At 35.7% G+C, this 26,615-nt stretch overlaps 1 protein-coding gene across 5 annotated transcripts in view; it reads right to left on the bottom strand.

The window, feature by feature from the left end:
- LOC150079142 (polyamine-transporting ATPase 13A3-like) overlaps window positions 1-26,615 on the bottom strand; it is a 750,840-nt gene that overhangs the window by 154,415 nt on the left and 569,810 nt on the right. For all 5 annotated transcript variants that reach the window (XR_016547547.1, XR_016547548.1, XR_016547549.1 and 2 more), the window contains exons 20-21: window positions 14,086-14,165; window positions 13,932-13,974 (exon numbers count right to left, since the gene is read on the bottom strand). Coding sequence is in view for 2 of the 5 variants with exons in the window: in XM_090383358.1 (XP_090239484.1) it covers window positions 13,932-13,974; window positions 14,086-14,165 (123 nt within the window). In the remaining 3 variants the exon portion in view is untranslated. The remainder of the gene's footprint in view (window positions 1-13,931; window positions 13,975-14,085; window positions 14,166-26,615) is intronic.

The following is a 26,615-nucleotide window of genomic DNA, read 5'->3' as shown; positions in this document are numbered from 1 at the left end:
AACGCATTGATCCACGTGTGCTACACATCTTGCAATGGTCAGATGAGATAATGCCACTGTTTCAAACTTCTAGGCTAATTTCGGCTCATTAAATCGTTTGGCCATTTAAATTGCATGTTTCTTCCCAATCACACCGGCACTAAAAGGCTTTCTTGCTTTCACTAATTCTAATGCTACTTTGTACGAAGCGGCCAAGCTAGAACTTTGTGCAGTGCTAAGTTTAGCAAAAAAACTCGTTTGATGCATCAATTTCTTCTTATATTTCACAATAATGGTGCTTCTTAATTCCCCAATCTTTTATTCAAATCTTTTACTGTGTAATGTAGTGCAGTGTAGTGTTGTTTCACATTATACTCTTTAGGCATTGACAAAACTTTCATGCAAACAAGATATTGAATTTTATTCTTGTTGTTTGTAATCAAATAGTGTGATTCCCGGTGGGAATCACACTATTTGATTACAAACAACATACATACAACATTACAACAACAAACAACATACAAACAACATGACATACACTCGCTTTTCTTCAATTTTTATTTTCTTATGAGACATGGTTGTTCGATGATAAGTAGTAATTTATTAAGTAGAAGTGAAGTATATTTGAAGATAACATGGAAATCAATTGTAATTCATATCTAGTAATTTGGTGAGTCCCAGTGACACAACCTTGGTAAAAGGACGAACGAACGAACAACACTAACGACGGGCGACCCGCCCCAGAGCATACATGTTGAAACGAGACATCTAGCATGGACGCAACAAAATGCACTTGAAGTAGAGCGTAGAAGCTAGGTTTGCACTCGCAAGTAGTGTTTTGCGACGAGAGTTTTATTTTGTTGCATGTGGAAATCAAAAGGCCTAACCCACAGGAGGGCTGCACAGAATCATTCCGCGGACCGCATGCAGCCTGTAGGCCGTGGTTTGGACAGCCCTGGCTTAAATGAATTCAAGGAAGAACTGGACAAACTTATAGATGGAAGAAATGGGAAGTTTTTTTGCTCATGCTGTATAAGCTTGCTTTCTTGCATTATATGCCTCTACTAATGCTAATATACATACATGCCCCAAAATGGTAGCTCAGACTCATTAATGGGTTCTGCCTGGTGTTTTACCATATTATTGATAGGCCTAGCTCTCAAAAGATATATGCTGATACTCCAGCTATTTTGCTAGTTTGCATTCATTTTATTTTTTTTACTAATAAATGGGAAAAAAAAAGAGATATGCAGATTTTTGATGTAATACTTCAAATACTTGATGATATTTAACGGATAGTTGTTTCTGATGGCTGCAATCTTGATGAATACATTCTTGCAGCATGTTTCTTTGATAAATATTCTGGACACTTAAAATATAGGTCCTTTTTCCAGTCATTTCTGTATTTAGTGTTCATTAGTGCAGTATAGTTAATTCTTCTAAATTCCAGTCTTTGAGTAGCAAAGTTTTGAAGTAATAACTAAATTTCGATTAAAAAATTTATTTCATTTTTCAATTCTAAATTTTACTTTGACTTAGCTAAATTTAGAAATTGATTTCATGTATTGTACCTATGTCAATTTCTCCTCATACATATATTTTATAAAATTCAAGCCTGAATTTTGGGTTATATCTGAAACACTGCCAATTTTATTTAGTTACTGGAACTGTTTAGTCTTGACTTATTGATAAATTAAGTCAAGACTTATTGTATCAATTGACAAATTAAGTTAGTCTTGCATATCAATAAGCTAATTATTTTTATTAAATACTGTATTAACATTACACTATAATTTTCTGTAATAGAGAGGGACATAAATAAATTGACTTTTTACTAATGTATGAGTTAAAGAGCATGATTTTAACTCACAGGAATGCAAACCTATGTAAATATTCTGCCCCTTATTACAGCTCAAGCAAGTTGAATAAAAAAAAGTCTTTTCTGAAAGTGTTCCTCTTCTTTCCAGTTTGGTCCATAAGAATGATTAACGGTCACATATAGCTATTTCCTCCTACCCAAAATTAAATTATATCAGTTAATAATTCCTATATTACCTGAACCTGTAAGGTTCAGGTAATTTTATTACTTTATAATTTTATTATAAAGTAATAATATTTAATTTAATTATATGCTATATTGTTATTCATGGTATTGTTAGTAAATTACTTGTTTTCCACAAGAGCACTGGTTTTCATTTTAGAACTGCATTTTTATTTTGCCTATAACAGTGTCGCATCTTCTGTGTTGTTTCTGAAATATGCATATACCATATTTTTTCAAATACCACGTCCTTTTTTTTTTTTTTTTTACTCTAAAGCTTGAGACCTTTCCTAAGACTACAGCCAGACAAGAGAATAAAAATGCTGTTTTTATTAACTTCAGCATTTTACTTAAAATTTTTATTTTTATTATCCCATCTGGCCATAGCCTAAAAAAAAGTATTTATTATCACTGATATTTATTACAGTAAGCCTTGAAAATTGTGCACTACTTCAGAATGATTTTCTCTTTCAGAAATACCATTTCCTAACAATGCAATTTTCATTCTTAAACAATGGGGTATATAGCTTATTAAATTAAATGGCATAATCGAGAAACCACAGTACAGGAGACTCACATTTAATGCAGATAATTTGTTCCAGAAAAATGAGTACTAAGTGAATCACCACTAAGCGAGCCTTATTCCCATAAGGTAACATATGCATTTGTGAGTTGTGGTATAGGCCATAGAAAATTTCCTAATCAATAATAAACGGTAGTGACACACAATGTCGGTTAAAATATTTAATATTCAAAAATTTGTATTCATATAAAATACTGTATGCACATTACATACGCATATAAGTATGTGGTAAATAGCTACATTATGTATGAAAATTAAAATATCAATTAAATCATGAATTTATTAATCTGATGGCTCTGGGCTGTCGAGTTTTCGTATCTTTGGACTGAAAAATGTGTCAATTTTTGGATTCTACTTTGGCCCTCTTCCTCTCTTACAAAATCACGTAGGGATTCATTTCTTTCTTTAAACTTCTTATTACATTTGAACTTCGTTCCATGTCACAGTCATTCTCTGGGAAATAATCACAGATTTTTTCAAAGTGTTCGAAAGCTTCACTAAGTTCTTTCTCAGTTAGCAACTTTATTGGTTCTTCATCTGTAGGGTCTTGATCATCTTCTCCCTCAATTTCATGCTCTTGTTCTTTTATCATTTCCACGAGTTCATTAGAGAGGCCATCCCTGCATTATCAATCATCTCTTGTACATCGTCATCATCAATTTCGTTTGTTTATTTGTTTGTTATTTGGTTTTTAGGAGTATCAGCAACTAAGGCCATATTGCTCCGGGGGATATGGCGGTGGTCATTCCCTGACCTTTCCGCATCCTCCGTATTTGGTGGTCATGGGCTCTAACCCCGGTCTAATCAAGAAGCGTGTGCTATGCACTGCTGCTCCTGCCCACCTGGCTACGGAGGTGCCCATCAATGTCGTCCCATCCTGCTTCTTTTCCAAGCTCAACAATTTGAATTTTAACATTCTCAACTGAATCAACAGGTTCTTGGGAATACATTTTGCAATCCTTCCAAACTTTTCTGCACATTCCATTCATAGTTTTCTGGGTCACTTCATCCCAGGCACTGGAAATGTTTTAGATGTCAGTTTTAATGTTGTAGGATTTCCAAAACTCCTCTAGGCTCGGTACATTTTCACCAGTGTTGATGGCTTTAACAGCTTGGGAAAAGGTGTTCCTTATGTAGTAGGCTTTAAATGTGGAAATAACACCTTGGTCCATTGGTTGAATCAGAGATGTAGTGTTTGGAAGCATGTAAAAAAAAATTATATGATTGTTCAAGTCTTATAAGCCCTCTTTGCTTGAATGTCCTGGTGCATTGTCCACGATCAGAAACTGCTTTGTAATATACAGTGTTCGAGTAAACTGTCTGTTATGGTTACTGTACTGAGTGATGACTGTGGTCATTGAACTCATGTACATACAAGCAAATGCAAGGCATAACTTTTTGTCGTTGTTAAGAGAGCATTATAGTGAGTTGTGACAGTGTTGCAGTGAGATATGGGTTATAATGTAAGAACAGCATTATAACAAATCAGCGTAAAGTGAACTGCATTATAAAGAGAGCCTACTGTATTAAAAAAAAAAAAGTGCAGATCAAACTGCCATATATAATAATATGGGTAACACTTCATTAGTTACATAAATGTGAATCATCAATAGCATTAGTAGAGGCACACAATGCAAGAAAGCAAAATTATGCAGCATTAGCCAAAAAAAACCTCCCATTTCACCCCTCCATTCATTTCAAATGCCTGTCCAGCTCAGCCTTAAATTTATTTAGGCTATCAACTTCCACAACAAAAGATGGAAGTCTGTTCCACCAATCAACTACCTGCTGGCTAAAGGCAAATTTCTGCACATCTATTCTACAACTGTCTTTCTTCAATTTCAATCTGTCTCCCCTCAGGTTCTTAATCTGAGCAAGAGGAAGAATCTCATCAGCATTCAGCTTGCTCAATCCATTCAAGGCCATATACAACTCAATAAGATCACCTCGCAGGTGCCTACTCTCCAGGTGCTGCAATTTGCAGAACTTAAGCCTTTCTTGGTAAGACCCCTTTGTTCCCCTCACCAATCTTGTTGCCCTTCTTTGTACTCATTCTAGAAACTCTACATCCTTCCTAAAATGAGGCCTCCAGACCTGTACATAGTACTCAAGATGTGGCCTGACCACTGCCTTGTATAACGGAATAATCACCTCCCTGTCTCTGCTAGCAAAATTCCTATATATCATTGACAAGACTCCATGACCTGCCCTGGCAGCCCCTCTGCACTGCTCAGAGAACTTCATATTTGACTGCACAATTAACCCCAGGTCTTTTTCACTTTTCACTTCCCTGAGTGTAGTACCACACAGTTGGTATGTTTGTATTCAGTTACTGCTACCCATATGCAGTACTTTGCATTTGTCAATGTTAAACTTCAGTTGCCTCTTTTTAAGCCCATTTGTCCAACTTATCTAGAACCAGTTAGAGTAGCATACTGTCTTTACTGTCATTAACAATCCTGCCAACCTCTGTATCATCTGCAAACTTGGATATTAAATCTGATATACCTTCATCAATATCATTGATAAATATACAAAACAATGGGCTCAACACCAAACCCTGTGAACCTCCACTAATAACATTTGTCCACAAAGAGCGGTGTCCATTAATTACCACTCTCTGTCATCTCCCACTCAACCATCTCTTTATCCATTGTAGCAACTCACCCTTAATGCCATACCACTCCAATTTGTACAGCAGTCTTCCATATGCAACAGTATAAAAAGCTTTCCTGAAATCCAAGTATATGATATAAAAATTATTTTTTTGCATTCAGTTCCTTTGTGATCATATCATATCCAATCAAATTGGTCAGACAAGACCTCCCTTTAATAAACCCATACTGTCTTAACTATTACTGCAGTCTTGTCTAGATGATTCAGCAATGTTTCTTTAACCAGCGATTAAATTATTTTCCACGGAACACAAGTTAAACTGACAGGTTAGTTACCTGTGTCACCTTTTGAACCCCCTTTGTAAATTGTTGATATATTTGCACACCTCCAGTCCAAGGGGACCTCTCCTGAGTCCAAGGAAGCTCTCATAATTATGGCTAAGGGTTTGCTGCCTCCTTTAATATAACTGGATAGATCCCATACACCTCAGGTGCTTTCCTTATGTTTAACTTCAACAATTCCTCCTCAACTTTGCTCTCAGTTATTACAAAATCACTTAGCTCCCTGTTAGAGCTTGATAAAGTTCTGGCACTCCCATCATTGAATAACTCTTAATGTGTGAATGTAGATGCAAAATACTCATTCAGTTTATCAGCTACCTGACCATGATCATCAACAGTCAACCCATCTATGTTAAGTAGTCCAATCTCATTCATTCCTTTTCTTCTAGAGTTTACATAAGTAAATAACTCTTTGCATCCTTTGCCAAGGATTTCTCGTAATCTGCCTTTGCCTGCCTAACCTCCTTTGTGACTTAATTACGGACTAATTTATATCTGCCATAGGCTTCTGTGTCACCTGTTAATTTATATGCATCCCATACATTTTCCTTCTCTGCCACGAGCCTCATTAGTTCATCTGACATCCATTTAGGCCTAATCCTTGAACAGTATTTTTTTAGTTGGAATGAAAAGCCTTGTAGCCTCCAAAATTAAGTCCCTGAAGGCTTCCCATTTAGAATTCAACGTTGGTAACATCATCAGTTGATCCCACTGTACAGAATTTAAAAACTGTCTGAGACTCCTGTAGTCACCTTTACGAAAGCAAAAGCCCTTCCTTTTCGCCTTGATGGTAGTTACATCTTTGAGTAATTCCCACATCAGTACATTGTGATTGCTGACACCCAGTAGTTCCTTTATCTGCAAATTCTTAATGCATGAATAATCACTGCTGATAATCAGATCAAGGGTATTACTCCCGCTGGTTGCCTCTCGAACACATTGATCAAGGGTATTACTCCCGCTGGTTGCCTCTCGAACACATTGATCAAGGGTATTACTCCCGCTGGTTGCCTCTCGAACACATTGCTGTAGAAAACAGTCATCCAATAAATCCACAAAAGTCTTTGCTAGTCCGTGAGTGACCAATTCACAAGTTCCAGTCAATATCTGGAAAGTTAAAATCACCCATTATAAGACATTCTGATTTACTGGCCCACTATTTCTCTGCAAAATTGCTCATTATACTCATCAGATTCATTAGGCCTCTAACAACACACCTACTCTCATTTTTCCTTTCCCAGTGCTTATGTCACACCAAACAGACTCAACATTGCATTGTCCACCAACATCAATTGGATGCACTTCCTTGGATTTTATGTGGTTCTTAACTAACAGCATAACCCCTCCCTTCCTGCCCTGTCTATCCTTGCTGTACTCCCCAATTTCCAATTCTGCACTGCTTATGTCTGTGTGACACCACGTCTCTGATATCCCAACAATATCTCCCCTTGATTTCTTGACTAGCACTTCAAACTCATCAAATTTATTAACTATACTCCTAGCATTGGTGTACATACAAGTATACATGCACCTGTTTCTACTCTTAGTTACACTAACACAGCCCATGTATTTATTTGTTCCACTATGATTCCCAGTAGTCCTGGAAATCTCCATTGTCTTGGTTTTCCAGGCTGCTGCTCATTCTAATAGAAGCAGTGCAAGAATCACTTTTGCCTCTGCCTGTGGCCACTGTTAACCTTTTAGTCTGTGAATCACCCCAAGCTAACAGTTTTCTGACCTACCTAACACTGCCTCGATAGCATCAGCAAATATTCTTGCGCCCTTTCTATTTAAGTATAGCCTATCACTGTAGAAGCAGTCTCTTCTGTCAACAAGCACAGACCAGGCTCAAATCAATTTTACCCCTTGAGCTGCCTTGCACAATCTCTCCAGGGCCAAACTGATCGACAAGGCTCTCATTATATACTCCCTCCTATCGTGTCTGGGAGAATTCCAGACACTTTCACATTCAACCCTAACTTGCAACTTTTTTCCAACGTTGACCTGTACTTGTTGAGTAAATCTGCAGATCTCTTACTCTTAATGTCTTTAGTTCCAACGTGTACAACAATATCACCTTTTGTGCCCTTAAAAGATGATATCTGCTCTACAACGTCATCAACGTTTGCCCCAGGCAGACATACCCTGGTCCTGTTCCACCTATCCTTCTTGCATAGTATATTCCCTGCCTCCCTGACAATAGTCACCAACAATAACTAATTCCTTTGGGATCAGCGCATCATAAGCAACATATGTGTGGTAAAAGGGTCAGGTGTGCACGTGTGGATCTTAAAATTAAATGCCAGAAACCACAATGAGCCTCAGCTTGTCATAAAATTTTTGTAATTGCATGGTCTATTTTATGGCCACTCACTACGCACAATGGTAAATAAAATCTACTCTTTCCTTTGTATATCACCATCCTACTTCCATGGACTTAAAAATTTCATCCACAGTTTTGCTTACATGAGCATACTGCACTTCACTTTCCAGAATAGAAAAACTTGCTCCCCAACTATCTGAAGATCCACCATGAGTTTTTCTCACAATGTTCCCCAGTAGAGGGCACAGAATTAACTTTAAATCTATTTAGAACCAAATCTTGTATTATTCATTTTAATCACACTTAGACTTCTAAATAAGAATGCGTATTTAACTGTTTAACTTCTCTTTTGTCTGTAATTGATTTGGTTTATTGTAGAATTTAATCGTAGCATAACGTGTTCCTATATGTCAAGAAATGGACTATTAGGATACTTTTGACTTAAAAATCTGTCTATCAAAATACGAATCTCACTGTTCAATGCAATTGGGGTAGTGCAGTGCTTACATGCATTTAAAAACTAATTAAATATGACATCATACAGTAACAACATGCCTGTATTAGTTGGTTTACAATATATCTTAAAATCTATAAATGTTCCATTCCTAATTATTGCCAAGTGTAAGAAATTTAGAGAATAAAGAGAATCTTCTTGTAAAATAAATTTTAAACAGGCATGTATACAAATAAATGTATACATCATGTATAATAATACATATTATGTATATATTGGCAATCATTGATGCCACGCACATCATCTAAACATCTTCCATAGCATACAATTTGTAGGATGAAAGGATATAGATAAATGTGTTCAATTTTACCTTCAAAAACATATCACCATTACTAATTTAAAATTTGCATTTATATCAATAGCATATGTATTTAAAAATATCCATTAGTTTGAAAAGTTTGTGACTTATTATTTATTTCTGTGTTTTTAAATTTCATATTTTAAATTAATAAAATAAATAAAATTAATTTTGTTAGGGTTATTAATCACTTTTTTCCATGATCTATATACAGGTAACCCTCGTATAACACAGTTATTAGGTTCCTATAAAATGTCGTGCTGTGCGAAACTGTGTTATACGGGACTAAGAAAAAGTACAAAAAATGGGGTGTTACATTCCAAAAGCTAATAAAAATACACTATTTCGTTAACAAAATACATCAGTAATCTGGGTTTGTTTGCTTTTGCTTGATAAATCTTTGTGAATTTCATAGTATGGAACTAAGCATTTTTGAAGCTCCCTTTTGAACTTTGGGCTCCTTTCATTCAAGAATCTGCATTCAAAAAATAAGATTATAATTGCTCAGTGCGATTCTATGCTTTTTGGTGTAAAATTTTGGAAGTTTAGAATTTATCTGCGCTATTATCATCTGAATTGATTTGATTTTACCTTTGATGCTATTCACACAAAATCCTCTATGCCGGACTGTTTTTCTACCAGTAATTCTTGAACGCAGTAATCATATCTTTTTTTATTTTTTTTAGGAGCATTGACGACTAAGGCCACGTTACTCTGTGCATATTGTCTATAAATTATGTGTGTCCTGAGGTCGATTTTCTGTTTTGCTGGACGAAAAACTCAAGTTTCCAGGAGAAAAAAACATGCTACCCTCACCCGACTAACTCAGCCACGTTGTGAAAAAGACCCATAAAAATTCCTACCTTCATTGAAGGGATTCGAACTCAGGTCTTTTCCACCCGGTGTGGGGGAGGAGGGCAATTCTATCAACTGTGCTACCCAGGAGGGCTTCAGTAGTCATATCATCAAAACCTTCCCCTCCTACTGACGTACCAAATTCCGTTTTCTGCCAGTTTGATCATATTCCCTGAATGAACTGACTCTGGCCATACATTTTTCCACACACATTTAATGTTGACAGTTTTATTTATTTCAGTGATAAAGCTATGATTCTGAAAAAGTCCACAATTGAGAAATGTTTCCATGCTTCCATTACTTCAATAGATTCAGAATCAATTTTTTTGCAAAATTCATTGTGATGATTTTCTGATGTAATGAGTTTTAAAGGCAGATATAATGCCTTTATCTAATGGCTGAATGAAAGAAGTTGTATTAACCCAGTACAACTGTGGTGGTAGGAACATAACTTCAATGTTTGGATGACTTAAATCTTTTGGGTGGCCTAGTGTGCTATCCAATAGTAATAAAACTTTGAAATCTAGATTTTTCCATAAGTTCAATATCACAGAACGTAACAAGGGAATTTCCCAACAAAATAAAATACAGGGATTTCTCAATAATTTTTTTTTGACTAGCGAGTCAACAGCAGGGATTCAAAAAGAGTGGAAATGTTGAAAAATTACATCCAACATAATAGCAGGGTTCCCCCCCACACAAAAGCTCGAAAAATACTGTGTTATGCGAGGTTTACTGAAATCTCTAACCATGTTAGAGCGAAACCATGTTATATAAGTACCGTGTTGTGCGAGGATTGCTGCAATTTATCAATCGTGTTAGAGTGAAACCGTGTTTTTTTATTTTTATTATTAGCCATATGGTGCAAGGAAGCCTAAGGCTTATGCTGCACCAGCCAAAATAAATTCCCTGAGTTACCCTGAGAGAGAGAGAGAGAGAGAGAGAGAGAGAGAGAGAGAGAGAGAGCAAGAGTCAGAAGTAGAAGGGAATCACCAAGAAAGAGAAGAACGATGATATCCAGCTCGGAACACTGGGTGTGCCAAGCCCATACTCACGAGATGTGAGCCCTCGGGTGTTGCAGAAGTACCATGTTATGGGGGGGGGGTTGCCTGTAATATATAAAGGGGTGTTGGTTAGCTGTTCACTGACCCACTCTACTGTCAACCAACTGACTGGTTCAGGACAGAACAGTTAATAGGGGGGGGGGGATTAAGAATAATCAAGTAGAGAGATCTAATGCTTAAACTGCTATGAGGTGTGTTGGTTTCTTTAGGATAAGTGCAGTATTTACTATTGTTCAGAATAGGTGCCGAGGTAGCTAACCCCATGATTATATCATATCTGAAACTTTCATCAGAGATGAACTCATCCACTGTTTCCAAAGCCCTTTAAGAGTTCTTGTCATCACTCAGCAATAAATCACTCTGTACTGGTAATGGGAATTAAGCAAGGACCATTCCAAATGAAAACTTGTGGTAAGTGATGAGTGGTGTAGCAACTATGTAGGAGAAAACATGAAAAGTGGGATGCTTAAAAAATTATCATAAAAAATTAGGGAAAAATCAGTAAGATGAAAGGGCATATTCAAAAAAAGAAACCAAAAGGCATGAAACAAATGTAGAAATGGGGGAGGGGAGTACACTTAGAAGACAAAGGGGGGGAATTATATAGCAAAAATGCATGAAGTTGGTGTTAGGAAACAAGACACATTGGCAGATCTATAGACAGACAGGGAAATGCCAGAAAGGAGAGCAGAAAGATGCCATATAGTATGATCAAGTGGTAGCATACCAAGTTTACTTGAATGCAGGGTTGGATGCCGGGTTCACCCAAGTCATTTATTGTACATTCCTGCACAAATAAATAAATCCCTCACTTAATGTACGAGTGCATATTTCAATTGTAGTATATTAGAATCTCACTTTAATCCCTCATACACTCAAAAATGAATGTAGATAAAAAGTGGGATTAATTTATTCACATATTTCACCTAAAATTTGGATGAAAAAGAATATGCACTTAAATTCGACAGGCTTAATGACACAGAGTGAAGAGTAATTTCTTGTATGTAGTGGGTTAAGAGTATTTTTATGTTTCATTTGTTTTCTGAAGAAAAGAGAACAGAGGATTAACAACTAAATGGTGAACAAGAAGGACAAGGCAGTAAGAAACAAGTTTGGTGACAAGAATTCAGGTGGGGTATAACAAAAGTTCTGCCTGTTTTGTTCAAGAGAGGGAGAATCAATAACAGATTTTATAATATTGTAAACAAAGTTGGTCCCTAGTTGCTGTTGTTGTTTAGAGCAGAGCAGGATGACTCTGAAAGGAAAGAAAAGTTATTCATAATTTGGCTGATGAAAGACATGATTTCAAAAGCAATATAATTACTTTAATCTGGCAGTAATGTGGGTAACCTGACAGGTGATCCTAAAATTATTTTCTTACGTGAACTGTTAATCAATGATTTAAAATCTGAAACTTTATCTACCTTCTTAAATATAGTAAATATTTAGGAATGTAGAAAGATACAATATAATACTTTTAGTGTAATAGTTTCTGAAGTGATTTATTTTTTTAATGGTTTTCAAAAAAAAATTTGCATGTGAGAACCTGTCACGTGACCAGCCACCATCTTTGCAACTACAGTCAACCTCGATATAACATGTATCAGGCAACAACCTTAATATCTGTATTATAGCCGAAAAAAATTTGACCATCCCCCCCCCCCCATTTTTAACATAAATACATTTAGTAAACAAATACTTCATTTACTAATGTTTTATGAGTATACAGACTAAAAGACAAAGTACTTAAAGTTATATCATTCCCTTTACATTCTACAAATACACAATGCCGTTATGGACTTATATTTTATGCATTCCTTCTGAAACTGATGACAGTGTTTTTTCAGTACATAATTCTCAATAAACGAAGATGTTCAACTATCACTCTGGCATTCTAACCACACCATTACCTCACTGTTTTTTTTTTAAGCACTTTAATTTATGGTGCTTTTTCCTTACAAGAGGCATCTACATTATCTTCTGAGTCATTCCCTATGTCATTGGCCTTCTGTCTGTTAATTATCTTCCCATTGTTCATGGAGGCTGTGATTTCTTCCTCTCTTAGGTGATGCCGCAACTGGCACTTCTACAACTGCCTCAACCCAAGCAGCCAGGTCATATCCACCTAGTATGTTACAAGCAGCTTTTGCTTCTTGTTCTGAAAATGCTGCTAATTCAAGGTTACTATTAGTGATTTCATATTTTCCAATATATATTTTTTTCAGCAGTTTTCAATTGCTTTTGAGCTTACTTTCTCCGTGCTAATACTGTATGCAACTTCTTTCAGTGTTTATGTTTTCAGAAATTCTAGAACTTGAATTTCTGAGTTCACAACACCAGCAATTAGATCACCAAGATAGCAAGCTTTCAAGGCTCGAATAATACCCTGATCCATAGGCTGAATTAGTGCAGCTGTGTTCCTTGGCAGAAATGTGACTCTGATCTTGCCATCTTTTGATTTTAGGACATCAGCTGAAGGATAAGCTGGGTAGTGATCCAGTAATAGAGTCTTTTCTTCAAGTTTTTTGGAAAGCAAGTGGCATCTCACCAATGAACAAACTCACTTTCAGACCACAAAGCAGAAATATCACTTATCATCCAAGCAGTTTTATAATCATAGATAAAGATTTCATACTGATGTGCTTAAAACACTGGCAACTTCATCATTTTCCAATACACAAAAGCTTTAGTTTGTGATTTACAGTCTTGTTTGTGCACAGTAATTCTCTTTTTGTCAGATTTTATGCCTGCTTTGTTAGGTGCCTTTTTTGATATCCAGTGACTTGTTGGGGAGCAGTTTATTGTGCAATGTTGTTTTGTCACAAACGTGCAATTATTCATCTTTGAATTCACCATCTTGAATCACATTATGCAAAAATTCAGGAAATGCTTCTGCAACTTTAATGTCATCAAATGCAGATTAAACTACAAGACTAACCTGGGAAATTCCATGACGAGTCTTCAATCTCAAAAGCCATCCTTCAGAAGCTTTAAATTTGTCATCATCTCCACCAAGTAGCTTACCAAATTTAAGTGCTTGTGTTATTAAAATTACTCCATTTATCAGTACTCCTTTATTATGCTTCTATTATATAAGCATCGGTTCACATCATTGTTTTCACAAAGTCTAGTTTTCTTTCTTTGGAAGCCTACTTCATCTTCTATAGAGTCTAAGAATGAAAGTGATTTTTCTTCCTCTTTCATCCAATTGCAAATCGTTCCTCCTGGAATTCCACGCTTGTGAAATATACTGCATTTTGTTTAACTGTACTATAAAAAAAAAGAAAAAAGAAAAAAGAAAGAAAAAAAATGCTTACCCCACAATCATTTGCTCCATCTCCACACATGCCAACATAGTACCTATAGAAAACAACAGAATGTAAGATCATTATTGTCAATCCTCTTAAAATTAAAACACTAATATTCAACATCTATAAAATTAGGAAACTAAAATTATGACAATCTTCTCACCCCAATTCTTGGAGTAATTCTATTAATTGTTGCTTCTGTTCAGGAGCCATTCGAGCAAAAACTGTACCACAAACAATTACCTACAATTGAAAGTAATAATGTTAATACTGCAGTATAAATAAGATCTTCCTTCAGATACATGTTATATTAATAATGATTATTATTTTTTTTTTTTGAAAAAAATAAAAATAAGGACAAATGATTATGCATTTTTTAAATTATTGTACATATGGGTCAATCTTACAAATAATGCACCTCTAGCATTTAGGATTAAAATTTATGTGGCAGAGGGTTAACTGGAAGAGGAATTGATGGAAATCAATTAACATGTTGGAAATCTAAAATTAATTTCTGGATTTCCAACCAGTTATCTAAAAAGAGATCTAACTGAGGTGAACAAAGCACTGAAGGTATTGAATAAATGAATGAAAAAGGTCTGTTCTTCCCTCATGGGTGAGGCATGAACCAGGTGACACAAATACAAAATCTCAGAGACTCATGACATTCACTTGGACAGCGGGTTGTCAAACACTAAAATAAGTTGCCTCTCAACATGATGGAGGCAGAGAGTCTAAGTTTAGAGTAGAACTGTATGATTACCTTGTGGGAACGGGATTAGTACGGATATTCTGTTTTATCTGAAGTTTTATTATTATTATTTTATTTATTAATTTTCGGCTGATGAAGAAAACGTTCGCTTTCTTGCATCATTCGGCTTTACTCACTAATAATACTAATTTAGCAAGAATTGCATTTAAAGTGACTTAAATCATGCAAAGCAATCCCTGCCCATTTCCCTTTTTAACTGTATACCAAGTGATACAAAACAACAAAAATATCATTTTGACAGAAATATTCAGATTTTCTTCGAAACCAAAATGACAGTAAAATATCCAAATTTTCTTTCAATAAAACTTGATGAGAATGCATACTTCATGACAATTATCTGAAAGGATAATTGTCAAAGGATAAAAGGTTGTTGTTGTTGTTGTTGTTATTTGGTTTTTAGGAGCATTTCAAAAAGCTTCTGTTTATCTGCATTTATGTGGGACCAAATATTCTTAGATTTTGAATAATCAATGGTTTGCCCAGAAATGAAAGAAAAGTAAATATACAATAATACTATATCAGATTTATTAATTCTATTCTGTTCACTCTATTCTGTACTCTGTACAGAATAGAGTGAACATACTGCAAATAACAACAAAGGAAACAGTATCCCATCATTGCTTCATCCCATCTTCCTTAACACCTCTTCTCTAATGACTATGTCATGGTGGAATCTCTCCCATGCTCTTAACCAACATCATCCACATTTTTTCTGAAAATTTACAGGTGAGAGTGCAAGTAAGGAGCTTAACTGACAGTATTTATCCCATTTTTCCATAATTTTTCATTCAACTATTCAACTAGATGTCTGGAATTTTCATTCAATGTTAACAAGAAAGTCATTCACTTCAAGGCAAAATAACTGTCAGGTATTTCATTTAGCATCAGTCAATTTTGTCTGTCAGTACTTACAAAGTCCAAACCTGTTTAACATGTTGACTAATAAATACGCCTAACTTTCACTTTTGCATCAGAACTTTGAAAACAAGACTGCATGTGCTTGAAGGTTGAGGACCCACTGCTTTAACAGCTTGTTTGACCAGTTCCAGCTTGATATGGAATGGTGGAAGCAAGAGATTGTTTACTACATTGTGTGTGCACCAGGCTGCAACTCATTTCTAGCAGACCATTTTCTTCTCCAAAAGTGCTGATCTTCTGCCCTGATGTCCAAGGGAATTTAGTGAAACTCCTTGCAAACCCAGAAAGAACCCTAGCATTTTGAAGTCACCACAGACATCCCATTTATACTGGTCATACTTGATTTTCTCCAATGCATGCTTTACATTTTTGTAGCCTGTTTTAATATGAACAGGTGCCCAACAGGAATCAATAGGTATATAAATCCCACTATAAAGCAATACCGCTTTCAAACTTTTACTTCAATTGTCTATGAAAAGATGCCACACTTCTTGATTGTGAATAATACCAATTTCTATGTAAAGTGAGCAATACAGACAGTTCCACGCTTTACGAGTTCCTGGGTTTACAAGTTATCTATTTCAAGTATCAAGTAACAAAAAAATCAAAAATATGAACCTTAATTGCAATAAATAAATACTAAACGTTCACAGATGTGGAATTTTGTAGGGGTATGGTTTTATACTGTACTATATATATACAGGGTGTTTCAGTTAAACGTTTCAGAACTTCTAAGAGGGGTAGGGTACATCCTGACAACTCGAAATCATATAGCAATGTGGGGTCGGAAATGCTTTCCTGAAGCGGTGTTGTACACAGAAGTCGTCGTGCGACGTCGTGCAGCACAGATTCGATTTTCGGTCAATGTATGGGCCGGTATTATGGGAGATCACCTCATCGGACCTTACCTGTTACCGTGTCGTCTAACCGGACCTATCTACTTGATCTTTCTGCAGCAAGTATTGCCACAACTTTTGAGAGATGAACAGATTTCTGCATCCACGCAACAGACAATGTGGTTCCAACACGATGGAGCCCCTGCCCATTATAGCGAAGATGTTCGTAACTACCTGGATGTCACATTTGGTGAACAGTGGATCGGACGTGGTGGTCCCGTGCGTTGGCCTGCTCGGTCACCCGACCTATCGTGTCTTGATTTTTATTTCTGGGGTCATATGAAATCGCTAGTTTATGACACCCCTGTTGACAATGCTGAGGAGCTGGTTGCAAGAATCGCAGTAGCTGCCGAAGAAATTCGAAATTCGCCTGGAATATTCCAGAATGTTCGGATGTCCATGCGTCGGAGATGTGAGGCGTGCATTGTAGCCCGTGGAAGAAACTTCGAACACTTACTTTAATCCATGTACCTTTTACTTCTTTTCATGTATTATTAAAACGATTTCTTACTTACCGTCTCTTTTCTTTATGGTGCTTCTGTGTACAACACCGCTTCAGGAAAGCATTTCCGACCCCACATTGCTATATGATTTCGAGTTGTCAGGATGTACCCTACCCCTCTTAGAAGTTCTGAAACGTTTAACTGAAACACCCTGTATAATTATTTAATTAATTTATATATATATATATATATATTTTTTTTTTTTTTTTTCACCTACTGCTATTTTATTTAGGTAACTATATGTTACTCTTGGGCCTCTGACTGCATATACAAGTCCAGGGATTTTGGGTTAGCTAGAATAGAGTGAGACAAACTGACATATACACATATATAATTGCAACATTGTTTAATATAAGGGTTCAAACTTAGGTACATACATTATTGCAATTAATAATAAGGGTTAATTTTTCAACTAATCGTCCAGTACAAGTAAACTCCACAGAGATGCACAGTTACCAAAGTTTATACTAAATCTCATCTACTACAAGGAATAATTACAGTTCTCAGTAGTTTTAAAGACATCCAAATCCTTATATACTCCATTTGGTTCTAAAGTCTCCCCCCTTATTTTAATATAAATCCCGATAAATTCCTTCACCCTTCTAAGCACCTTCAGCCCGTTTCTCCATATACTTCTCCTGGCTCGGTCTTTTTTGAGGAATTCTGACCTGACCTTCTGTAGGTTGAAGTTCACCGTCCTACTGAGAAATTTGCTTCGCCTTTAAGTACATTTGTAAACCATTAATACCTAATCCTATTTTAATCAATTGTTGGCGTGTTTAATTAAATGTTTACTGAATCAATCTAAGTTGTAAAAAGATATAATATTCCAATGTTAAATATATATATTATTTATTTTTTTTTTTACTAGTAAGCCAAAGCTTACAATTTCAAACCATGCACATACCTATACAATATAGTACTACTGTGTATAGTATTGTATACAATACAGTACTACTACAGCAGAGATTGTACAAAATGAAACAGAAGCGGTCATTAATATTGCTAACTAACTGCAGCTTGAGGTTTCTACAATGGACGTCACTGATCTGGTTTAAGCACACGATGGAGAGCTCACAAATGAAGACATCATTGAAATGACAAAATGTGAAGAAGCTGAGGAAAAAGAAGATTTAATAGCTAAAATTCCTGTTCATTCTTTCACTCTCAAAGGGCTTGATGAAGCTTTTCAATGCATAGAAAAAGAAATTGAGATTTTTAATTCACAAGAGACTCGAATTTCGAGCGCACTAGAAAAGTTACTACAGATTTAAAAAATGCTTAGGCATGCTATTGTGAAATTTATACAGAAAAGAGAAGACTGTCATGGAAATAAATGAATCTTGAAGCATTTCTGAAGAAGAAGATGACTCCATTAGCTTCCAATAAACCAGCAACAAGTGCCGAGCCAACAATGAGTGATGAACCATCAACGAGGTTTGTTGTTTGGTTTTTAGGAGCATTAGCAACTAAGGCCATATTGCTCTGGGAAATGCGGTGGTCATTCCCTGACCTTTCCGCATCTTCCGTATTTGGTGGTGATGGGCTCGAACCCCGGTCTAATCAAGAAGCGTGTGCTACGCACTGCTGCTCCTTCCCACCTGGCTACGGAGGCGCCCCATCAACGAGGGGGCATTTAGTGATGATGAAGAATAAATATTCTTTAACATTTGTATGACATAATTTCTTTATTATTATAATTTGCTTGATTTTAAAGGCCATGCCTTCATTTCTTTGGACAAATAAATCATTGTTTAAGCATAAACTACTGTTTTGTTGACCTTTATTTAACATTACTATGGTCAAATTTCATTATTCAGAATGCAATCCCTTTTATAACATTATGTCTGTGGGAAATAAATTCCCACTTTACCTGTTTTTGCTTTATGAGCATGCTAGGAATGAATTAACTCATAAAATAGGGAACTACCTGTACAATGTAATGATTTCCATAAGTTAGACGTCTTTTTCTGTAACTGGAATTTTTGCAGCTGGGATCCTGCAAGAAAGCAAGCTTATACAGCATCAGCCAAAAAAAAAACAAAAAAAACCCCCTATCACTTCACCAATCCGTATGCTCCAAATGTGTCTAGTTCTTGAATTTATTTAAGCTGTCAACTTTTACGACAGATGGAAGGTTGTTCCAGCAATCAACCACCCGCTGGCTAATGGAAAATTTCCACACATCTATTCTACAACTATCTTTTCTCAATTTGAATTTATGTCCCCTGAGGTGATTAATCTGGGCAAGAGGAAGAATCCCATCAGCACTGAGCTTGCTCACACCATTCAAGGCCTTATACACCTCAATCAGGTCACCTAGCAGGTACCTAGTCTCCAGACACTGTAATTTGCATAACTTAAGCTTTTCTTCGTAAAAACGACCCTTTGTTCCATTCACTAATCTTGTTGCCCTTCTCTGTACTCGTTCCAGCAGCTCTACATCCTTCCTAAAATGAGGCCTCCAGACCTGTTTACCAGGCCTGTCCAACCTGTGGCCCGCCAGATGATTTTTATGCTACTGACTACATCAGTTGGAAATCATTCACTAGCTGCACCAGGCATGATAAATAACGAGAAATATAATAGATCAGCTGTACTTCACCGAATCCCACCAATCCTTCCCTTCTTTGAACTGGAAACTCTGTAGATGGAAGTAATTGATTTACAGTGCAACAGTGAATTAAAACACATTCACGTCAAGACATAAAAAATCAAGTTTTACAGCACATATATGAGACAACGGAAAAGTATCCCAAATTAAAGTCTTTTTGCACAAAAAATTGTGAGCACCTTTGGATCCACATATGTTTGTGAAACTTTCTTTTTCAAAAATGAAATTTATTAAAAGTAAATCTCGAGCTTCAATAACTGATTAAAATCAGGGAAATCAATTAAGATGTGCAACTACCAATATTGAAATTGATTTAAAAAAAACTGAGTGATCACAAAGAAAACCAAATATCTCATTGATGTAGATATAAAGCCACTCTCTGACTTACATAGGGGTTGCATTCCATGTAAATCTACATGAGTTGGAATTTTATGTAAGCCAGAATTTCCCTAAATGCTTATGCAGCACTCACAAATTTGATTGAAGCAAAAAAGAAAAGTTTGACTAACATGTAAATAGAATTATTTATTCAATTTTTTTTATCTGATGCACAGTAAAAATTACAAAAATTTCAAAATTATAAAATTATAAAAAGTGAGAGGAGACGGGCATAGTATCAGCAAATTTTACCTTTCGAGCACCATTGCCAGAATTAACTCTCCAGCTCATTAGCACGCCGCTGCGGAAGTTGAGGGCCATGGAGATTTAGAAGGGGTTTTTTCCAACACATCACAAAATTTCTATGCAGCTGCAGAATCAGCACTACTGACTTCACTGCATACTTTAATGTTTTGGAAACCAGCATGATGCTTGAACCTATTAAATCACCACGCTGCTTGCCATGAACTTGTCTTGGTGTTTGCCATACTTATCCTTAATATCTTTATAAATACTTCTTGCTTTTGCTTGAATGGCCATTGCACTCAGGGGCACTTGCTTCTGAATCTGATTTTCTATTCATATTATTAATAGCTTTTCCATCTTCTATATAGCACCTGAATGCTGTTTTGTGATCACTGTTGATCTTAAATGCGTTGATCTTTTAACGTGTTATTTTATACGTGCATTGTCCCTTAAAATAGTAGACACTGTTGAAGCCACGAGACCTAATTCCGTGCAATAAATGACAAAGTTTGTCCTGCTTCATACTTCTTAATTAATCATCTTCATTTCTAAATGAATTTTGTTTCGTTTCCTAGCACTGCCAGCACTTGCACTTTCCATTGGTCACTTTCCCTTCACCATTGTAATAAGTAAATAGGAATGAAGAGAAGATTCTGAAAATTTATTTATGTTTTTTATATGATTGAAGATTTCAGTGAAAGGGAACTAATTTCGCCATAATACCGTAATGTAAAAACCCACAGAATTCCAGTTATTGGTATTATCACAAATGCAATAAGATTAGGGGTAAGATTAGAGATAAGAGGTTATTTATGTATAATTGGAATTTATGCTCCAGAACATGGAAAAGAGGAAAAAACATAAATTTTATTTAGAGTTACAAAAAGAACTAGATAAGAATGTAAAAAGGGATCATGTAGTTATTTTGGGATATAATGCTCAGGTAGGGAATAAGCCAATAAAAAATATGAGATGTTATTGAGCAAATAAAGTAAATGGAAATGGATAAAAATTAAGAGATTTTGCAACTTTAATAATTTAAAGATAACAATACATTTTTTAGAAAACATGATATACATAAATATACATGGTCGGCAAGAGGTACACAATCAATAATAGACTATGTAATCATAAATCAAAAATTAGCAAAACAATGTTGACATACTAAGGTGTTTAGAGGATATGATATTAATTTAGATCATTTTTAGCGGCTTTAAAAATAGAGTTATGGGCTAAATGCAAGAAGAGAAAAGCTATTAAAAGAGGAAGGAGGAGTTAGGTTACAAAGTATATTTACTTCAAGAAGAAAGTATACAAAATGTATATGAGAAAAGGCTTAAAGATGAAATAAGTAAAATAGCAGAGAGAGAACAATTAGAAGAAGAATGGAATAATATACGAAATATAATTCAAAAGATATCAAAAGAGACACCAGGACAATTTAAGAAAAACTATAAGAAGAGGGGGGGTAAAGATATGGAATGAAGAAATAGCTAAAGCAGTACAAAACAAACAAGATAAATATCTTAAATATATACAAAACTGAAAAGAAGCCGTGAGTTAGGATTGAATTTGAAAGTGGCTGCAATTCTGCCCAGACACGATAGAAGGGAGTATATGATGAGAGCCTTGTCGATCAATTCGGCCCTGGAGAGATTGTGCAAGGCTCAAGGGGTAGAATTTTTCTCAGCCTGGTCTGTGCTTGCTGACAGGAGAGGCTGCTTCTACACTACAGGGATGAGATATACTTAAATAGAAAGGGTGCAAGAATATTTGCTAATGCTATCGAGGCAGAGTTAGATGGGTCAGAAAACTGCTAGCTTGGGGGGAATACACGGACTAATAGATTAAGAGTAGCCGCTGACAGAGGTAAAAGTGATTCTTGCACTACTTCTATTGAAATGTGATTGAGCAGCAGCCTGGAAAGCAAAGCAATGGGGATTTCCAGGACTGCTGGTAGTCATAGTGGAACAAGTAAATACATGGGCTATGTTAGGGTAACTAAGAGTAGAAACAGGTGCACGTATACTTGCATGTACACCAATGCTAGGCATATAGTTAATAAATTCGATGAGCTTGAAGTGCTAGTCAAGACATCAATGGCAGATAATGTTGGGATATCAGAGACATGGTGTCACACAGACATAAGCAGTGCAGAACTGGAATTTGTGGAGTACAATGTGTACTGAAAGGACAGACATGACGGAAAGGGAGGATGGGTTATGCTGTTAGTTCAGAAACACATAAATCTAAGGAAGTGCATCCAATTGATGGTGGTGGACAATGCAATGTTGAGTCTGTTTGGTGTGACATAAGCACTGGGAAAGGAAAAATGAGTAGGTGTGTGATTTAGGCCAAATGAATCTAATGAGTATAATGAGCAATTGTGCAGAGAAATAGAGTGGGCCAGTAAATCAGAGAGTCTTATTATAGGGGATTTTAATTTCCCAGATATGGATTGCAATTTGTGGGTTGGTCACTCACACACTAGCAAGGCTTTTGTGGATTTATTGGATGGTTGTTTTCTACAGCAGCATGTTCGGGAGGCAACTAGAGAGAGTAATACTCTTGACCTGATTATTAGTAGTGATTCTTCATGCATCAAGAATCTGCAGATAAAGGAACCATTAGGTGGCAGTAATCACAGTGTGCTGAAGTGGAATTTACTCAAAGAGGTAACTACCATCAATGGTAAAGGGAAAGGTTTTTGCTTTCATAAAGGTGACTACGGTGGTCTGAGACAGTATTTAAATTCTATACGGTGGGACCAACTGATGATGTTACCAACAGCAAATTCAAAATGGGAAGCATTAAAAGAATTAATCTTGGAAGCTACTAGGCTTTTCATACCAACAAAGAAATATTGTTCAAGATTTAGGCCTAAATGGATGTCAGATGAACTAATTAGACATGTGACAGAGAAGAAAAATGCATACATATAAATTAACATGTGACACAGAAGCCTATGATAGAAATAAGCTGGTCTGTAACCAAGTTACATAGGAGGTTAGGCAGGCGAAGGCAGATTACAAGAAATCTTTGGCAAAGGATGGAAAGAAAAACAGCAAAGAGTTCTTTACTTATGTAAACTCTAAAAGGAAGGGGATGAATCAGATTGGTCCACTTGATATGGATGGTTGAACTGTTGATGATCCTGCTCAGGTCGCTAACAATCTAAATGAATATTTTGCATCTACATTCACACATGAGGAGTTATTCAGGGAGGGGAATGCCAGAGGTGTATTCAACTCTGGCAGTAAGCCAGATAATCTTGTAATAACTGAGAGAAAAGAGGAGGAGAAATTGTTGAACATAAACATAAGAAAGGCACCTGGGTGGATGGAATCTATCCAGTTATATTAAAGGAGTTGGCAAAGGAAGTAAGCAAACCCTTAGCCATAATCATGAGATCTTCCCTGGACTCAGGAAAAGTACCCATGGACTGGAGATGTGCAAATGTGACACCAATCCACAAAGGAGGATCAAAGGGAGACACAGGTAATTACAGACCTGTTAGTTTAACTTCTATTCCAGAGAAATTAATGGAGGCACCGGTTAAAGAAGCATTGCAGGATCATCTAGACAAGACTTCAGTTATAGCTCGGACACAGCATGGTTTTGTTAAGGGAAGGTCTTGCCTGACTAATTTGATTGGATACTATGATGTAGTCACAAAGGAACTGGATGCAAAGAATAACTTTGATATCATATATTTGGATCTTAGAAAGGCCTTTGATACTGTTGCACATGGAAGACTGCTGCACAAATTGGAGAAGTGTGAGATTGGAGGCAAATTGCTGCTATGAATAAAGGTATGGTTGAGTGGGAGAAGACATACAGAGTGGTAATCAGTGGACACTGCTCTTCGTGGAGTCCCTCAGGGTTCAGTGTTGGTTCCATCGTTGTTTTCTGTATTTACAAATGATATTGATGATGGTATATCAGGCTTAATGTCCAAGTTTGCAGACGATGCAACGGTTGGCACGGTTGCTAATGACAGTACATTGCTGCAACAGGATCTAGAAAAGTTGAGCAGATGGGCTGAGAGGTGGAAAATGAAGTTTAACATTGACAAATGAAAAATACTACATATGGGAAGCAGTAATCCCAGAGTAACGTATCAACTCTGTGGTACCACACTGACAGTGGTAGAGAATGAAAAGGACCTGGGGGTAATTGTGCAGGCAGATATGAAGTTTTCTGAACAGTGCAGACGGTCTGCAAGAGTAGCTCATGGTGTCTTGTCAATGATATACAGGAATCTTTCTAGTAGAGATAAGGAGGTGATTACCCCCTTGTATAAGGCAATGGTCAGGCCACACCTTGAGTACTGTATACAGGTCTGGAGGCCTCATTTTAAGAAATGATGTAGAGCTGTTGGAAAGAGTACAGAGAAGGGCAACAAGATTAGTGAACAGAACAAAGAGTTGCTCTTAAGAAAGAAAGGCTTAAGTTTTGCAAATTACAGTGTCTGGAGATTAGGCACCTGCGAGGTGATCGGATTGAGGTGTATAAAGCCTTGAATGGTCTAAGCATGCTCAATGCTGATGGGATTCTTCCTCTTGCTCAGAATAATCTCCTGAGAGGGCATAAATTCAAATTGAGGAAAGACAGTTGTGGAATAGATGTGCGGAAGTTTGCCTTTAGCCAGCGGGTGGTTGGTTGGTGGAACAAACTTCCATCTGTCGTTGTAGAAGTTGATAGCTTAAATAGATTCAAGGCAGAACTTGACAAACATTTGGAGCGAGGGGATGGGTGAAATAAGGGTTTTTTTTTTTTTTTTTGGGCTGATGCTATATAAGCTTGCTTTCTTGCATCATGTGTGCCCTTGCTAATGCTAAACAGGACCAAGGGAGAATGAAGAAATATATAAACAAGAACGTAATAAAACTAAGGATATAACAAGGAAGGCTAAAGCAGAGTCATGTGATAGATTTATAAGTACAATAGAACATGATGTTCATGGAAGACAAAATTTGGCATATAAAATGATGAAACACTTGAATAGCACAGAGAAGGACACTTCAAGAATAAATATAATAAAGGAAGAACAATGGAAAAAACATTATGAAGAATTGTGGAAAGACCCAACATATCAAATAGAAGAGATACAGTTAGACCCAGTTAGTGTCATAGATCCAATTAGAAAGAAAGAATTAGAAAAGGCATTGAAAGCTACAAAAAATAGAAAAGCAGTGGGAATGGATGGTATAAATGCAGATCTTATCAAGTATGGAGGAAGTTTTTTAAAAGATAGGATACTAAATTTATTTAATAAATGTTGGAAACAATATAAAATACCAGTGGAATGGAAGATAGCAAAAATTATTCAATATTTAAAAAAGGAAATAGAAATGATACAAAGAATTATAGAGGGATTAGCATATTAAATGCAGTATATAAAATGTATAGCAAAATAATAAATAATAAAATTATCTCTGATGAAATATTAATAAAAGAACAGGCAGGTTTCAGAAAAGGAAGATCATGTACAGATAATATATTTGTATTAAAACGAATAATAGAAAAATGAAAAGAGTTTAATTTAGAAATCCATTTAGCATTTATAGATTATGAAAAAGCATTTGATTGAGTAAACAGACGAAAACTATGGGATATACTGAGTAATAAGGGATACCCAAAGCATCTTACAAAAATAATACAGAGTTTATATAAAGGAACAAAAATAGTAATAGATACAGGTAATAAATTAACAGAAGAAAGTATAATAAATCAAGGAGTTAGACAGGGATGTAGCTTGTCACCAACATTGTTTAACATATATATTGAGGATATGATATGTAAATGGAAAGAGGAAATTAATACAGGGATATATTTAAATACAAAAAATAGGATTAATACACTGCTATTTGCAGATTATCAAGTAATTATTCAAGATAGTGGGAGATAATTTACAAAGAGCAGTATTTAAATTAAACGAAATAACAGAAGAATATAAAGTTAAAATATCAACAATGAAAACTAGAACAATGCTTTTAAGGGGAAAAATACAGTGAGAGCAAAAATAGTTATAGACAATAAAATATTAGAACAAGTAAAACATTTTAAATATCTAGGATGTGATATAACATATGATGTCAAAGAAAATATGAACCAGAAACTCAAAATTTCAAAATATAGGCAGAACAATAAAAAGAACTGTTTGTTTGTTATTTTGGTTTTTATCAAAATTAGATAAAATACCAAATGTAAATATTAGAAAGGAATTAAAGATTTACTCAATTAATGAAAAAATTATAGAATATAGACAAAGATGGAAAGAACATTTAGAAAAAAAAGGAAGATAATAGATAATAGATAATAAGAGACAGGAAAACCGAAAAAAAAAAAAAAAAAAGACGGGCA

This window comes from Mastigoproctus giganteus, chromosome 10 (genome assembly GCF_048544385.1).
Source record: "Mastigoproctus giganteus isolate SK-2022 chromosome 10, ASM4854438v1, whole genome shotgun sequence".
Classification (NCBI taxonomy): Eukaryota; Metazoa; Arthropoda; class Arachnida; order Uropygi; family Thelyphonidae; genus Mastigoproctus; species Mastigoproctus giganteus.
This window is presented reverse-complemented; position numbering and strand designations above follow the sequence as displayed.